Source organism: Salmo salar, chromosome ssa12 (assembly GCF_905237065.1).
Source record: "Salmo salar chromosome ssa12, Ssal_v3.1, whole genome shotgun sequence".
Taxonomy (NCBI): domain Eukaryota; kingdom Metazoa; phylum Chordata; class Actinopteri; order Salmoniformes; family Salmonidae; genus Salmo; species Salmo salar.
Genome location: NC_059453.1, coordinates 5524527 through 5542111, shown reverse-complemented (window position 1 = coordinate 5542111; position 17585 = coordinate 5524527). Strand labels below are relative to the sequence as shown.

The 17585-nt window shown below is 42.1% G+C and overlaps 2 protein-coding genes across 2 annotated transcripts; one reads left to right on the top strand and one right to left on the bottom strand.

Moving 5' to 3' along the window:
• The first annotated feature begins 2140 nt into the window (after positions 1–2140).
• LOC106564011 (gastrula zinc finger protein XlCGF17.1) lies at positions 2141–8063 on the top strand. The gene is made up of 2 exons (XM_045690532.1): positions 2141–2626; positions 6852–8063. The coding sequence occupies exons 1-2, from the start codon at positions 2374–2376 to the stop codon at positions 7433–7435; spliced, it is 837 nt and encodes a 278-aa protein (XP_045546488.1). The 5' UTR covers positions 2141–2373; the 3' UTR covers positions 7436–8063.
• Positions 8064–13097: 5034 nt separating this feature from the next.
• On the bottom strand, positions 13098–17358 carry LOC106564009 (zinc finger protein 436-like). The gene is made up of 2 exons (XM_014129973.2): positions 16579–17358; positions 13098–13947 (listed from the first exon to the last, which is right to left on the bottom strand). The coding sequence occupies exons 1-2, from the start codon at positions 16952–16954 to the stop codon at positions 13229–13231; spliced, it is 1095 nt and encodes a 364-aa protein (XP_013985448.2). The 5' UTR covers positions 16955–17358; the 3' UTR covers positions 13098–13228.
• Between the last annotated feature and the right edge of the window lie 227 nt (positions 17359–17585).

The window sequence follows — 17585 nt, the reverse complement described above, 5'->3', positions numbered from 1 at the left end:
CTACAGAGGGGTGATGGAGCACATAGAGGAGTTTGGAATCTCCTGGAGCACTACAGAGGGCTGATGGAACACTACAGAAGGGTGATGGAACACAGAGGAGTTTGGAAGTTCCTGGAACACTACAGAGGGGTGATGGAACACATAGAGGTGTTTGGAAGCTCCTGGAACACTAAAGAGGGGTGATGGAGCACACAGAGGAGTTTGGAAGCTCCTGGAGCACTACAGAGGGCTGATGGAACACTACAGAAGGGTGATGGAACACAGAGGGGGATGGAACACAGAGGAGTTTGGAAGCTCACTCTGGTCAACTCTGAGTTGAAGTCGCGTAACCATTAACACAAAGGTGGCTCAACTTTAAACTATCGCCTGCACTGGTCAGTTAAGCAAGAGGTGGGGAGTATGGGATATAGGAGAGAGGAAGTTTTTTCGAGTAGATACGGTTTGGTTATACGGATCTGAACGCAGTAGATATGGTTTGGTTATATAGGTCTGAACGCAGTAGATATGGTTTGGTTATACGGGTCTGAACGCAGTAGATGTGGTTTGGTTATACAGGTCTGAACGCAGTAGATATAGTTTGGTTATACAGGTCTGAACGCAGTAGATATGGTTTGGTTATACAGGTCTGAACGCAGTAGATATGGTTTGGTTATACGGGTCTGAACGCAGTAGATATGGTTTGGTTATACGGGTCTGAACGCAGTAGATATGGTTTGGTTATACGGGTCTGAACGTAGTAGATATGGTTTGGTTATACGGGTCTGAACGTAGTAGATATGGTTTGGTTATACGGGTCTGAACGCAGTAGATATGGTTTGGTTATACGGGTCTGAACGCAGTAGCTGTGGTTTGGTTATACGGGTCTGGACGCAGTAGATAGGGTTTGGTTATACGGGTCTGGACGCAGTAGATATGGTTTGGTTATACGGGTCTGGACGCAGTAGATATGGTTTGGTTATACAGGTCTGACCGCAGTAGATATGGTTTGGTTATACGGGTCTGAACGCAGTAGATATGGTTTGGTTATACAGGTCTGAACGCAGTAGCTGTGGTTTGGTTATACGGGTCTGGACGCAGTAGATATGGTTTGGTTATACGGGTCTGGACGCAGTAGATATGGTTTGGTTATACGGGTCTGGACGCAGTAGATATGGTTTGGTTATACAGGTCTGACCGCAGTAGATATGGTTTGGTTATACAGGTCTGAACGCAGTAGATATGGTTTGGTTATACAGGTCTGAACGCAGTAGATATGGTTTGGTTATACGGGTCTGAACGCAGTAGATATGGTTTGGTTATACAGGTCTGAACGCAGTAGATATGGTTTGGTTATACAGGTCTGAACGCCACGTTGTGGATGATAGGGAGACAGGAAACAGGTCTGTGGGGATGAGAGTTTAGTGGAGGAAAACGGTGGCGTGTGTGTTGATATTTTGTGAACTGTGATGTAGATAGGAAGAGACTGGACAGGTTGGGGTTTGGGTGGGGTAGTGGAGGGAGGTTAGTGGTGTCTAGGGCTTTATTAGAGAGGCTAGTTGGGGTTTGGGTGGTGTAGTGGAGGGAGGGAAGTGGTGTCTAGGGCTTTATTAGAGAGGCTAGTTGGGGTTTGGGTGGTGTAGTGGAGGGAGGGACATGGTGTCAAGGGCTTTAGAGGGTTAGAGAGGCTAGTTGGGGTTTGGGTGGTGTAGTGGAGGGAGGGAAGTGGTGTCTAGGGCTTTATTAGAGAGGCTAGTTGGGGTTTGGGTGGTGTAGTGGAGGGAGGGAAGTGGTGTCTAGAGCTTTAGAGGGTGTCTAGGGCTTTAGATGAATATACAGTATATATATTCTACAAACCCTACTGAGTATTCTCTACAATACTTTTGCTGCGGCACCCGCAATATGTTTTGCTTTATAAAGACAATACGAAATATGGCCATTTATGTGTGGCCATTTATTTGACCTTGGAACATGGTTTAAAACCCATATTTAATGCAGATGTTACAAATGTTACAAATATAAATAATTGTTAATGTTTAGACAATTACTTATCATATAATTAATAAATACAGGCCATTGACACCTTTCCACTATTACGTGTGGGACATTTATTTAGAAAATCTTCCAGAATTCCGTGACCCGGAAGTACTTTTTTTGTGTTGCTAACGGGACGCTGATCTTGTTATCAACCACGGTAGCTTGCTAGCCAATATAGCTAAAACTTTACACTTTCGGTGTGTATTGGCCACTGTTTTAAACACACTTGTGTCGTATAGCTAGCTAATTGTCGCATTTAATGTAATTTTACGTTGCTAGTAGTCAACTAGCTGTCTGGTTAAATTAGCAGTAGCACTTGACTTGTCATTAATGCTAACTAGCTAGCTAACATCCCCGACCATGAGCTCTCTAGACTACTCTCCCCCTGCTAAAGAAGAGGTCTGCTGGACGGTGAAAGAGGAGAAGGAAGAGGAGGCTGTCACCGTCAAAAGAGAAGTAGCGGGTGAGGCTGTTACAGTTAAACAAGAAGTAGAGGATGAGGCTGTTACAGTGAAAGAAGAGGAAGCTTTCAGAGTGAAACAGGAGGAAGCGAAAGCGCAGGATGCAGATGTTGGAGTGGAGGGGGAGATCACTGGACATCTGATTAACACCAGTAAGTACCATCTTAAAAACAATTCTGCAGTTGTTGAACTAATGTCTGCTTTTTAAAAGAGCGTTCTACACTTGACTATGTTGCTCTGTACTTTAGGAATTGTTAAAGCTACAAAAAGAATGGGGTCAACCAACAAAACGTTAATGGATTAAATTACATTACATTATATTGTTCCAAATCTCTTTCTGTAGTGCTTTGCTCAGTCTTTACTCTATACTCGACAACCCATGAGTAAATTATATATTTTTGAAAACATGTTTTGAAGCGCTACAATCATTAGTGTTTTTATCATCTCAATGGGGTCATTAGGTCCTTCATATTTTAGCTATAAGGTAAGACAGACTGATCTGATTTAAAATATCTATGATACCACATCATATAACCTGTTATTACCACCAACTCATGTCTGATTTGCAAATGATGAAGAAAACCGAATCAAGACGAGGATTATTTTGATCTGGATGAAATGTTGTAAAAGGAACTGGCCACCAGTTATTTAATTGAAGCATCAAGGCACGACAACCTGTGGATTATGGTGAGTAACACTAAGGGCTGTTCTTAGGCATGTTGCGAAGCGGAGTGCCGGGAAACAGCCCTAAACACCGTGTTATTCATGATCATTTACAGGTTTGAGTAAAATGGTTATTATTATCTGGCATGGGATAAGAATGTCTATTTCTTTCTTCCAGTGGAGATTAGTTGATGAATTACCTGGCTGGGCTGTGGGACAGTGGAGATTCAGTTGATGAATTACATGGCTGGGCTGTGGGACAGTGGAGATTCAGTTGATGAATTACATGGCTGGGCTGTGGGACAGTGGAGATTCAGTTGATGCATTACCTGGCTGGGCTGTGGGACAGTGGAGATACAGTTGATGAATTACCTGGCTGGGCTGTGGGACAGTGGAGATACAGTTGATGCATTACCTGGCTGGGCTGTGGGACAGTGGAGATTCAGTTGATGCATTACCTGGCTGGGCTGTGGGACAGTGGAGATTCAGTTGATGCATTACCTGGCTGGGCTGTGGGACAGTGGAGATTCAGTTGATGAATTACCTGGCTGGGCTGTGGGACAGTGGAGATACAGTTGATGAATTACCTTGCTGGTAGGGTTGCACATTTTGGGGAAAATTCAGAGGGGGAAACTTTCTGTGGGAATTAATGGGAATATATGGGAATTAACTGGAATATATGAAAATTAATATTAATACCATTTAAATGTAGATGTCTTTTTGCATTTGATATAGTTACCATATCATATGGAGACAGAAACATAAACCTTTTACCTTATCATAAGTAGACATAATTGTAAATTATTAAATCCTTCCAAAATAAAAAATAAAAACTATTTAGTTACGAATTGAACTTTAATTAAATGAGTTGACTCTTCACATGGGATGATTTCACTGAAGAACAAAAGAAAGGGAATATTGAATGATCCCCAATGATCCATCGCATCTCCCAAAAACGTTTTCAACATACATCTTAGAAATGATAGTCTAGAAACTAAAGCTTTGCTTGTCTTCCTCTCAGGCTTCCATGTCTTCTCCCTGGACCTCCTCAATGTCCACCTCTTGAACATCAGACTCTCAGGCCTCATCTTCACTGTCACTTTCCAACCTTGTTGAGGATGGCTCGTTGTCAGGCTCAAAAAGCCTCAAATTTGCCCGGATGGCCACCAATTTTTCAACCCTTGTATTGGTCAGCCTGTTGCGCGCTTTGGTGTGTGTTCCCAAACAAGGACCAGTTGTGCTCTGAGGCGGTTGATGTTGGTGGGATTAGGAGGGTGGTCGAGGCAACAGGGGAAAGAGTCTCAGATCCACAAAGTCCCTTCCACCAGGTGGCTGATGAGATATGTTAGCATGACTGCCATATTGCATCTCCATCCCAAAGCCCTTGCTTGGAAGTGTACTTCGCCAGACTGCCAAGAACCTTGTCCTCATCCAGGCCAAGGTGGTGAGACACGGTAGTGATGACACCATAGGCCTTGTTGATCTCTGCACCAGGCAGGATGCTCTTGCCAGCATACTTGGGTCCAACATGTACGCTGCGGCGTGTATGGGCTTCAGGCAGTTTCCTCTGCTTGGAGCAACAGTGAAGTGGGCAGGGCAGTACGGATTTCTTCTCTTACATCTGCAAGCAGTCTGAACATCAGACAGGATGGCATTGTCTCCCTCAATCTGTGCAATGGCTACTGCTATAGGTTTCAGGAGTTTCAGGCTGCTTAACACTCTCTCCCAAAATACATCATCCAGGAGGATCCTCTTGATGGGGCTGTCCATATTGGCAGACTGTGATATGGTCATTTCTTGGAGAGACTCCTTCCCCTCCAGGAGACTGTCAAACATGATGACAACACCAACCCAATGGGTGTTGCTGGGCAGCTTCAATGTGGTGCTCTTATTCTTCTCACTTTGCTTGGTGAGGTAGATTGCTGCTATAACTTGATGACCCTTCACATACCTAACCATTTCCATGGCTCTCTTGTAGAGTGTATCCATTGTTTTCAGTGCCATGATGTCTTTGAGGAGCAGATTCAATGCATGAGCAGCACAGCCAATGGGTGTGATGTGAGGGTAGGACTCCTCCACTTTAGACCAAGCAGCCTTCATGTTCGCAGCATTGTCTGTCACCAGGGCAAATACCTTCTGTGGTCCAAGGTCATTGATGACTTCCTTCAGCTCATCTGCAATGTAGAGACCGGTGTGTCTGTTGTCCCTTGTGTCTGTGCTCTTGTAGAATACTGGTTGAGGGGTGGAGATGTAGTTAATTATTCCTTGCCCACGAACATTCAACCACCCATCAGAGATGATTGCAATACAGTCTGCTTTCTCTATGATTTGCTTGACCATCACTTGAACTCTACATCCAGTAAATGAGTAGAAAAAGCATGGCTGGTTGGAGGGGTGTATGCTGGGCGAAGAACATTCAGAAATCTCTTCCAATACACATTGCCTGTGAGCATCAGAGAACCAGTTGCATACACAGCTCGAGCAAGACATTCATCGGCATTTCTGACTACATTCCTACATTGAGTCAAAAAAACTTCTGATTCCAGGAGGACCATGAGCTGTTGCTATCGATAAGGTGTCTGATTCAACATTTTCACCTCGAATAGAAGTAGAGGGACTTTTGTCAGAGGTTGCTTGTTGTGAGCGCTGAGGGAACTTTATGCACTTGGCCAGATGATTTTGCGTCATTGTTGCATTCTTCACATATGATTTGGCGCAGTATTTGCAAATGTACACGGCTTTTCCTTTTACATTAGCTGCAGTGAAATGTCTGCACACATCAGATGGTGCCCGTGGCATTTTCCTGTATAGATTAGAAAAAATGTGTAAAAAAAAAAGATATATACAATTCCATGTACAGATAAGTAGTTAAGCAGTTAGATTAAACAACTCCTTTGTAAGATAAATGTTTTAAAATGAAACATGTATGGATACAGGTGAGTTAACACTCCTCAGTTAGCAGGCTCAAGCAAGCTAAAACCCACATGGTAGCAAAAACTAACTAGCAGAAATTAACAAGTTAAAAATTATTTAAACACACTTTGCTGTAGGCTACTATTTACTAGTTACCAAAAAATCATGTATGTCATATACAATATATTCACCCCACCCAGTATTGTAATCAAAACTTACCAGAAAGCATGTAGTCCTTGGCTCAGACAGTGTAGTAGTGTTGGTTCAATAGCATCTCATTAGTGTGCAAGATCTTGAGAATCATCTGTACATGTGATGGAAGAATGCTGTGCATGCAGAGGGTTGCAATTCCATTGAATTGGGGATAGTTTAACCAAAATATGCCACAAGACCTAGAATTGCCTTATGTGTATCCCACAAAAAAAAGGTTCACTGTTATAAGCTAACTTTTTTGATGAATTTAAGCGAAATTCCCAGGCTTAACTTCCCATGAAAAATTTCCGGAAAGTTTCCGACCCTTTGCAACCCTACTGGCTGGGCTGTGGGACAGTGGAGATTTTTTGATGAATTACCTTGCTGGGCTGTGGGACAGTGGATGTACATGGATAATTCAAATGGAACTGTTATTTATTATCGTAAATAACTAACACCTGTCAACCAATCAGCACCCAGGATCCAAACTAATGATTTTATATTGAAGGATCTAGTCTGGATTAAACCTCATAGGAAGACAGTTTAATCATGTGGAGATTTTATTCAGGTCTCGCTGTTTAACCAAATACTCTGTTTTTTCTTTGACAGGAGCGATATCAGACTGTCACTCTGACAGAGGAAAGAGTCCTTCAGGAGAACCAGATCCAGAGACGTCCAAACCAGTGAGGCGACACCACTGCTCACAGTGTGGAAAGATATTTTTCAGGTTAAAGCACCTGAAAGAACATAAGAGAACGCACACAGGGGAGAAGCCTTATCATTGCTCCCAGTGTGGAATGGGTTTTGGACACTTAGGGTATCTAAAAGTGCATGAAAGAACACACACTGTAGAGAGGCCTTTTCAATGCTCTCAGTGTGGCCAGAGATTTGTCCAGTCATCACATCTGAAAGAGCATGAGAGAACACACACCGGAGATAAGCCTTTCCAATGTTCTCAATGTAAAAAGAGTTATAACAAGTTAGGGAACCTGAAAATGCATGCGAGAATACACACAGGAGAGAAGCCTTTCCACTGCTCCCTGTGTGAAAAGAGTTTTACCTATTTAGGGATACTGAAAAAGCATGAAATGACACACACACGAGAGAAGCCATTCCAATGCTCCCAATGTGGAAAAAGTTTGACAGAACACACACAGGAGGGGAGAAGACCTAACGTTGTTAAGACCAGTTAAATCTCCGGAATAACCACCTCCAAAATTATTAACACTCTTGATAAAGATGTGTTTAAGATCAACAATACAAGTACTGAGCTGAATATTGTATGCTGACATTTTTTGGGGAAATTGTGTTTTATACAAATACAATTGCTCAGAGAAAAATATTTTGTTTAACAAAAAAAAAAAACTTTAGCTTTCATTTATTGGCACCCGTAAAGATTCTTGTTTATTAAATAAAATAAAAAATGAAATCTACATTAACATTGTGATGGGACATTTTTCTCTCTGTGTATCAGATTGTGTGTTTAGATTAATGCTGCTCTGTAATTACATGTCTTGGTTTGGTTCATGCGAGTGACTGACTGATTGTACACACTGATTGTAGATGGGAGTAAACCATAAGCAATTTAGCAGTACGGCCCAGAACATTGTTCTGTGGGACAAAAGGAGTATCTCAGCCTCGTGAGGTATCAGTCACATGCAGGAACCAACGTTAATAATGAATAATGTAAATCTTGCTGATATGACTTGATTGTATAGCAGTATATAAGGACTGAAAGGGAACGCCCTTTTCATCAAGCTTGGATTGAGTTTGTGAACCTCTCCGGGCCGTGATAATAAAGAGTGATTTGTTTAAAATTGACTTCAGGCGTCCCTGGTGTTGAATTTCCACCACAACATTAAACTCTTTTTTTTATAGTTCATGTCTTCCTGTGTCACTGGGGTATAAAAGATATGTAACGCATGTAAAAATTAATCTGCCATCACATTGACATGTGAGTCGTTTAGCAGATGCTCTTATCCAGAGCCACTTACAGTAGTGAGTGCATGGGGAAGGGCAAATAGCTCAAACGAAAAGAGACAAACGTTTGTTGACCTTCATAAATCAGGCAATGTGCAAAAAACAATAGCTAGGGCAATAATGAAGAAGTTTAAAACCACTGGAACAGTGGTAAACTTGCCTGGTAGAGGACACAAGTGTATCTTATCTCCACACACACTGAGGAGGATGGTTCAGGAAGGGCCATAGTTGAAGAATTCCAGAAGTTGGTCATCTTGGGGTCACCAAGTCTCTGAATCTCCCATTAGAATTAGAATTCCAGAACTTGGTCATCTTGGGGTCTCTGAATCTCCCATTAGAATTAGAATTCCAGAACTTGGTCATCTTGGGGTCTCTGAATCTCCAATTAGATGCCACCTACATGCCAGTAGGCTCTTGAGGGGTTGCCAGAAAAAAAACAGCCTTTAGTGAGAGTAACCAACACATGTAAACACCTGGAGCTAAACAGCGTTGGAGCCAGTGGTGGGTTTGGCCCTTGGATTGGAAAAAGGTAATATGGTGATATGAAACAAAGATGGAGGTCTTTGGCTAGACACACTAGCGGTAGGTTTGGCATCGAAAGATATATGAACGAGCAGTAAAGAACCTCATATCTACTGTAAAATATGGTAGGGGATATTTGATGTTACGGGGCTGTTCCGCTTCCACTGGTCCTAAGGCCTTTGTTACGGTCAACAGCATCATGAATTCTACCAAGTACCAGGAAATGTTTGGCCAAAATCTGGTTTCCTCTGACAGGAGGCTGAAACTTGGCTTCAAATGGATCATCCAGATAGACAATTTTTATTTTATTTAACTAGGCAAGTCAGTTAAGAACAAATTCTTATTTATAATGATGGCTTTGGAACAGTGGGTTAACTGCCTTGTTCAGGGGCAGAACGACAGATTTTTATCTTGTCAGCTCAGGGATTCGATCTAGCAACGCCCTAACCGCTAGGCTGCCTGCCGCCCCAAGCACACATCAAAATCCACATAGAAATGGTTCATTGACTACAAACCAACATTTTGCAATGGCCATCTCAGTCTCCGTAACGAACCCCATTGAGAACCTGTGGTTTGAATTGAAGAGGGCAGTCCATAAGCGCAGACGGACGGATATCAAGGATCTGGGTGGAGTCTGTATGGAGGCATGGTCTAAGATCCATCTACAATCTCATGAAACATTTATTATAATTCAAAGAAAAAGGCTTAGTGCCGTTATTCTCGCAAGGGGAGGTGCCCATAATATTGATGATGATGGTTGTCATTAGCATCATCGCTAACAGCTACACATAGTGGTAGAAAAACGCACACACTCATGATGGGCATTTCCGTGGCGTTTCCTCTTCAGAAAGTTGAATGAAAATACAAAATAATTTAGGTAAATTTAACGACGACTTGCGGGAAGTGGCTTCAGCATAAATGTTGAACCAAACATTTATACAAATTATACCACCACCCAAAAGGACACTTTAGAGCCTGGAAGGGTAAAGGGGCATGTGTTCTACACAGGTAGAGCCCTATCTGTCCATGTTTCCTTATGCAAAGTGGACACTGCTTCATGTGGTAACACCACCACTCACCTAAATAGCCCATATGCCACTGGGTGAGAGAAGTTTTCATTGTTTTTGGGCAGCATTATGTGAGGGTTTATTATTATAAGGCAAATACTTTTTCACGCCACTGTCCAAATAGTTTAATATCATTGCAGTGTTAGGAGAGCAGTGCACTGTCCATATAAACTCAGCAAAAAAATAAATAAATGTCCTCTCTCTGTCAACTGCGTTCATTTTCAGCAAACTTAACATGTGTAAATATTTGTATGAACATAACAATATTCAACAACTGAGACATAAACTGAACAAGTTCCACAGACATGTGACTAACAGAAATTGAATAATGTGTCCCTGAACAAAAGGGGGTCAAAATCAAAAGTAACAGTCAGTATCTGGTGTGGCCACCAGCTGCACTAAGTACTGGAGTGCATCTCCTCCTCATGGACTGCACCAGATTTGCCAGTTCTTGCTGTGAGATGTTACCCCACATTTCCACCAAGGCACCTGCAAGTTCCCAGACATTTCTGGGGGGAATGGCCCTAACCCTCACCCTCCGATGCAACAGGTGCCAGACGTGCTCAATGGGATTGAGATCCGGGCTCTTCGCTGGCCATGGCAGAACACTGACATTCCTGTCTTGCAGGAAATCACGCACAGAACGAGTAGTATGGCTGGTGGCATTGTCATGCTGGAGGATCATGTCAGGATGACCCTGCAGGAAGGGTACCACATGAGGGAGGAGGATGTCTTCCCTGTAACGCACAGCGTTGAGATTGCCTGCAATGACAACGAGCTCAGTCCGATGATGCTGTGACACACCACCCAAGACCATGACGGACCCTCCACCTCCAAATCGATCCCGCTCCAGAGTACAGTCCTCGGTGTTACACTCATTCCTTCGACGATAAACGCGAATCCGACCATCACCCCTGGTGAGACAAAACCGCAACACGTCAGTGAAGAGCACTTTTTGCCAGTCCTGTCTGGTCCAGCGACAGTGGGTTTGTGCCCATAGGCGACGTTGTTGCCGGTGATATCTGGTGAGGACCTGCCTTACAACAGGCCTACAAGCCCTCAGTCCAACCTCTCTCAGCCTATTGCGGACAGTCTGAGCACTGATGGAGGGATTGTGCGTTCCTGGTGTAACTCGGGCAGTTGTTGTCATCCTGTACCTGTCCCGCAGGTGTGATGTTCGGATGTACCGATCCTGTGCAGGTGTTGTTACACGTGGTCTGCCACTGCGAGGACGATCAGCTGTCCATCCTGTCTCCTTGTAGCGCTGTTTTAGGCCTCTCACAGTACAGACATTGCAATTTATTGCCCTGGCCACATCCGCAGTCCTCATGCCTCCTTGCTGCATGCCTAAGGCATGTTCACGCAGATGAGCAGGGACCCTGGGCATCTTTCTTTTGGTGTTTTTCAGAGTCAATAGAAAGGCCTCTTTAGTGTCCTAAGTTTTCATAACTGTGACCTTAATTGCCTACCGTCTGTAAGCTGTTAGTGTCTTAACGACCGTTCCACAAGTGCATGTTCATTAATTGTTTGTTTATGGTTTATTGAACAAGCATGGGAAACAGTGTTTAAACCCTTTACAATGAAGATCTGTGAAGTTATTTGGATTTTTACGAATTATCTTTGAAAGACTGAGTCCTGAAAAAGGGACGTTTCTTTTTTTGCTGAGTTTAGACATATATGGTGTAACAATACATCATGTAGATGTATATAATGAACAAACTAGGTCTATACTGCTCCTACATGGTGTAACAATACATCATGTAGATGTATATAATGAACAGACTAGATCTATACTGCTCCTACATGGTGTAACAATACAGTCAAAAATGTGGACACACCTACTCATTCCAAGGTTTTTCTTTACAGGGTTTTTCAAATCTATGAAATCACACATATGGAATCATGTATTAACCAAAAATGTGCTAAACAAATCAAAATATATTTTATATTTGAGATTCTTCAAAGTAGCCACCCTTCACCTTGATGACAGCTTTGCACACTCTTATATGGAGCAAATGTGTAGAAACTCACTCCTCAGCCTGAACTGGTCCCCTCTTGAGCCAAGGAATTGCTAGCTTTGCGGTGGCGTCGACTGGTAAGACGATTCAGGAGGGTGGTCACGTGTGCTATCAAGGCAGAGAAGTCCTGGGTTTGATCCTCGGTGTGAGCCAAATCAGGACGAAGTGGTGCGCTATTCGCTAAGCAAGCAGCGTGGCGACCATTACATTTACACATTTGACTTACACATCCACAAATTGACTGAATGAAAGAAAACGACTTAATTCAACTATAGAATCAAGAAATGCAAGTCATACTAATCTATTGAATACTTTACCTTACATATCCAAATCATATAACAAGCAGGTTTATACATGTATCAGATCAAAGGTAATAATTAACCTCTTAATATCTGAGGGTTTATACATGTATCAGATCAAAGGTAATAATTAACCTCTAAATATCTGAGGGTTTATACATGTATCAGATCAAAGGTAATAATAATTAACCTCTTAATATCTGAGGGTTTATACCTGTATCAGATCAAAGGTAATAATTAACCTCTTAATATCTGAGGGTTTATACATGTATCAGATCAAAGGTAATAATTAACCTCTAAATATCTGAGGGTTTATACATGTATCAGATCAAAGGTAATAATTAACCTCTAAATATCTGAGGGTTTATACATGTATCAGATCAAAGGTAATAATTAACCTCTTAATATCTGAGGGTTTATACCTGTATCAGATCAAAGGTAATACTTAACCTCTTAATATCTGAGGGTTTATACATGTATCAGATCAAAGGTAATAATTAAAACAAAATACATTCTGATTTGAGCTAAAATAAAAATAGGCACATTTTTGGGGCAAGCATATATACACTGAGTATACAAAACATTAAGAACACCGGCTCTTTCCATGACATAGACTGACCAGGTGAGTCCAGGTGAAAGCTTTGATCCCTTATTGAGCTCACTCGTTAAATCCACTTCAATCAGTTTAGATGAAATGGAGGAGACAGGTTAACGAAAACATTTTAAACCTGGTTTGTGTGTGTGTGTGTGCCATTCAGAGGGTGAATGGGCAAGACAAAATATTTAATTGACTTTGAACTGGGTATAGTAGTAGGTGCCAGGCTGGGTTTTTCAAGCTCAACAGTATCAAATAATGGTCCACCACCCAAAGGACATCCAGCCAACTTGACACAACTATGGGAAGCATTGGAGTCAACATAGGCCAGCATCCCTGTAGAACGCTTTCAACACCTTGTAGTCCATGCCCCGATGAATGGAGGCTGTTCTGAGGGCAAAATGGGGGGGGGGTGCAACACAATATTAGGAAGGTGATCCTAATGTTTGGTGTACTCAGTGTACAATATGATTTCATGTGGCTTGAAGAAAAAACACATTCTAAGTCAAAAACACAAGTCGGAACACAGCCTCTCTATTCTCTCATGTGATTTCAGGTCCTCTGACCGGGAAAATGTCTTTCCGCAATGAGAGCAGTGGTATGTCTTCTCCTCCTCCTTCCCCTCCTGTGTATTTGTATGTTTATCTCGATGTATTCTCACATGCAATTTCAGGTTCTTTGAACCAGTAAATCTCTTTCCACACTGGGAGCACTGGAAGGGCTTTTCTCCAGTGTGTATTCTCTCATGTGATTTCAGGTTCCCTAACTGGTTATAAGTCATTCCACATTGGGAGCATTGGTAAGGCTTCTCTCCGGAGTGTATTCTCTTGTGTGTTTTCAGGTACCCTAACGTAGTAAATCTCTTTCCACACTGAGAGCATTGGCAGGTCTTCCTCCCTACGAGGTGTATTTCCTCATGCTTATTCAGGTACCTTAACCATGTAAAACTCTTTCCACACTTAGAACATTTGAAAGGCCTTTCTGCAGTGTGTGTCCTCTCATGCTGTTTCAGGTTCCCTAACATGGTAAATCTCTTTCCACACTGGGAGCATTGGTAGGGCTTCTCCCCTGTGTGCGTTCTCTTATGGTGTCTAAGGTGCCCTAACCACCAAAAACTCTTTCCACAGTGGGAGCAGTGATGTTGTCTTGCTGGTTTGGGTGTCTCTGAGTCTGGTGCCACTGAAGAACTCTTCCCGCTGTCAGAGTTAGAATCTGGTCTCTCTCCTGCCAAAGACAAACAGAGTATTTAGCTAAATACTAAACAGAGCCCTGAATAAGACCTCCACATAGTAAAATGGTCTTCCTATAAGGTTTAATCTAGACTAGATCCCTCAATAAAATACTGAGTATTTAGTTAAACAGAGACCTGAATGATAAAACTGTCTTCCTATGAGGTTTAATCCAGACTGGTAATAACCTGAAGCCAGTTTTCATTTATTTATTTTTTAATTGGTGGCAAATATAATACAAATAATAATAACACTCTTGCTTTCATAGAGGCAGGTTTTTAGCTGATTGACCTTTGACCTTGTGATCTCTGTTCTAGGACCACTACCCATGTTTTAGTACTTAGAAATGAAACTATTGTGAACCGAAAACATTATTATATTGAAATTGTTACATGATTTGTCATTTAGAAGACACTCTTATCCAGATCAATTAGGGTTAAGTACCTTGCTCAAGGCCACATTGACATATTTTTCACCTAGTTGGCTCGGGGATTCGAACCAGCAACCTTTCTGTTACTAGCCCAACGCTCTTAACCTGAAGCGAATGATGGACAAGACTCTATCCAGGACTCCATATTTAATGTTCCACTCCATCCACAGCGACTGATGGACAAGACTATGTCCAGGACTCTATATATAGGCCATATATCATTCATTTAAAAGTCAAAAGACGCATGTATCAAACCCATTTTGTTGGTGGCCTCCACTCTTTGCATCTTAAACAATCTCTACAGTACCATCAATACTTTAAACTATTTATTTGAAGTTTTTCTATACATTTGAATATTTGTAGCTACTTTTTAAGTAAATACCTGCAGTCAACGTGCGCAATGTGTTAGGAGATAAAGCAGATCGCGTACGTCATGTCACCTGTCACGTTTTTTTTACATTATGAAGCTTAGCGTAGTTCCTCAGAACAGTTGAGCCAGTCAGGTGTTTGTTTGTAAATACCAAGGGAGAAACGTGGGACTGGTGTGTCCAGCTGTGTATTGACAGGGGTCCCGTTTTATATATAGAATGATCAGCGACGTGCAACTATAGTGCAACACATTTGGCGGAAAATAGCTTAATTTCCATCAGATGACAACAGAAGTTCAATGCTATTTGGCTGGCAGCCACACAAGTAAATTAGCTTACAATGAAAAAGCAAGGTAGTTTTAGCAAAACGATACATGGCCATCATATTTCTAATGTTTAGCATAGAGAGAATGTAGCCAGTTACATTTCCAAATGTTTTGCTTGAAGTTAATCTGGCATTTTACCTGAGAAAAGTAGGCTACACCGAGAAAAGTACCGGAGAAAAGTGTCTCCACATCAGTCTGCTGATAGATGAGAATTCAGGAACTGGCGTTCTGAGTGGAGATGTGCAACTGAAGCACCAAATGTGTCTGATGCCAAAATGACAATAATAAGCATTTTAGATCTGTGTTCACAAAACGCAGCAAGATAATTCTTACGCTTTCTCTTTTTCTGTGTGGAAAATGAAGAATTCTGCTTTAACGCAAAACCCCTAAGTTTAACTTGCTAGTTATCTAAGTACGTTACTTAATTAATAAGGTGATGGGGCATCATATTGTGTAAGCTTTATGCTGTGTTTGAGAAGTCAAAGCCATTTGGATGAGTTATCTGTACAGCTGCCACTAGTATCTTTTGATTTCCTTGCATTTTTCCCCTTGTTCCCCTGCAGAGCAAGGGGAACAACTACTTCAAGGTCTCAGAGCGAGTGACGTCACCGATTGAAATGCTATGAGCGCGCACCCCGCTAACTAGCTAGCCATTTCACATCGGTTACACATCGGTCTTTGCAATTTGTTTATTTCTGTTTGCACTCGTTAGCATATTTAGCTCGCAGCCTCCATGGAAATTCGATATTACTTGTGCTAAATTTGTTAGCATTCTGGTAGAAGACACTCAATGGTATTTTTTGCATTTTTGGCACCCCCTTGCGTACTACGCCAGTAATACCGTAAATCCTGGGATGAGAGAAGGACGGTTTGACGGGATGAGAATCAGGATACTAACCCTAAAGAATGTATTACTATTTATTTTTTATTTAACCTTTATTTAACTAGGCAAGTCAGTTAAGAACAAATTCTTATTTACAATGACAACCTACCCTGACCAAACCCGAACAACGCTGGGCCAATTGCGCGCCACCCTATTAGGACTCCCAATCACGGCCGGTTGTGATACAGCCTGGAATTGAACCATGGTATCTGTAGTGAAACCTCTACCATTGAGATGCAGTGCCTTAGACCGCTGTGCCACTCGGGAGCCCCCAAATGAATAGCCAAGTGAGTACAGCAAACAGTTTAATAGACTAAACAACAGGGTCGTTCCATATGACTGAAGTGATTTTTGAAGTGCACCCCTTTAGATTTGAATGGAACCTTCCAACCGTTTGTCCCCCATGGTAGAAGAGTTCAGGAAGTTATTTTTTTGACCTGAATGCCAAAATATTCAGGAGATCGAGGTGCTCAAAGTTGACCCATTTTGCATACACAACCCCACCCGTGAGACATCCATGTCTTCATCACTGAAAGATATATAAGGTTGAGTTTGATATCATGGTATGTGTAGAACCTGCAGACAGAGTTTGTGCCCCTGTTTTTAAGATCGTACTTACTGGTGTCAATCAGATCTTCAGTCTCAATCTCCTCCTCCTTCTCCACTCCCAAGACATCTTCCTCTTTTATTGAGATATCCTCCTCTTCCTCATCCACTCTAAAAGGTTCTTCCTCTCCTTTCACTATAACTTCTTCTTTCAATGTAATAGCCTCCTCTTCCTCCTTTATTATTTTGAAATCTTCCTCCTCTTCTTTCACTGTGACTACCTCCTTCTTCACTCCAAACACTGCATCTTCTTCGTCACCTTCCTGTCCTTTCACTGTAAAATCTTCCTCTTCTTCTTCTTTTACGATAATGTTCAGCCCCAGAGCTTCTTTCTCCGGCCAGCTGACCTCTTCTTCTTTAGAAGTGAGGGAGTAGCTTAGTGAGCTCATGGTCGGGGATGTTAGCTAGGTAGATATAATTAACAGGTTAGTTGCTAATGCTAACTTAGCAAGCCACCTACCCGACAAACAACGTAACAGCTTCCTCTTCCTTCTCTTTCACGGGAGCGTCTTTCTCCGTCCAACAGATCTCCTCTTCTTTAGAAGGTGGGGGAGCAGCTTAGTGAACTCATGGTCGGGGACGTTAGCTAGCTAGATAGCATTAGCTGTTTAGCATTAGCTAAGATAGCTAGCTAACTATGTGGAATAAAACAGGTTAACACGTAGACATGCGCGTATGTGTTAAAAAAAAAAAAACAGTGTCTAATATACACAGAACGTGTCTCGAATTCGACAATGTTTAGCGAGTTGCCCAAGTTCACCCTTACCAGGCTTGTTTTGAACAAAAAAGCGTACCGTCCGTCCACTGGTTTATACGTCACACAGCATCCCCCGACATAAAATACACACGTTGCCATCTGCTGACTGGAGTGGGTAATGCAGCTGAGGTAAAAAACATATTCACTATTCAACCAAACCAAATGATACATAGATTCGACCCATTTAAAATAAGCAGATATGCTTTCCAAACATGCCAGAAGGCATCTAAAACGATGTAGTTAGAAGCTCTGGTTGGGCACTA

Coding starts and splice junctions, on each gene's coding strand:
- LOC106564011 (XM_045690532.1), top strand. CDS start 2,374: ATGAGCTCTCTAGACTACTCTCCCCCTGCTAAAGAAGAGGTCTGCTGG. Junction 2,627..6,851: donor TGGACATCTGATTAACACCA/GTAAGTACCATC, acceptor TTTCTTTGACAG/GAGCGATATCAGACTGTCAC.
- LOC106564009 (XM_014129973.2), bottom strand. CDS start 16,954: ATGAGCTCACTAAGCTACTCCCTCACTTCTAAAGAAGAAGAGGTCAGC. Junction 13,948..16,578: donor TGAAGATCTGATTGACACCA/GTAAGTACGATC, acceptor TGTCTTTGGCAG/GAGAGAGACCAGATTCTAAC.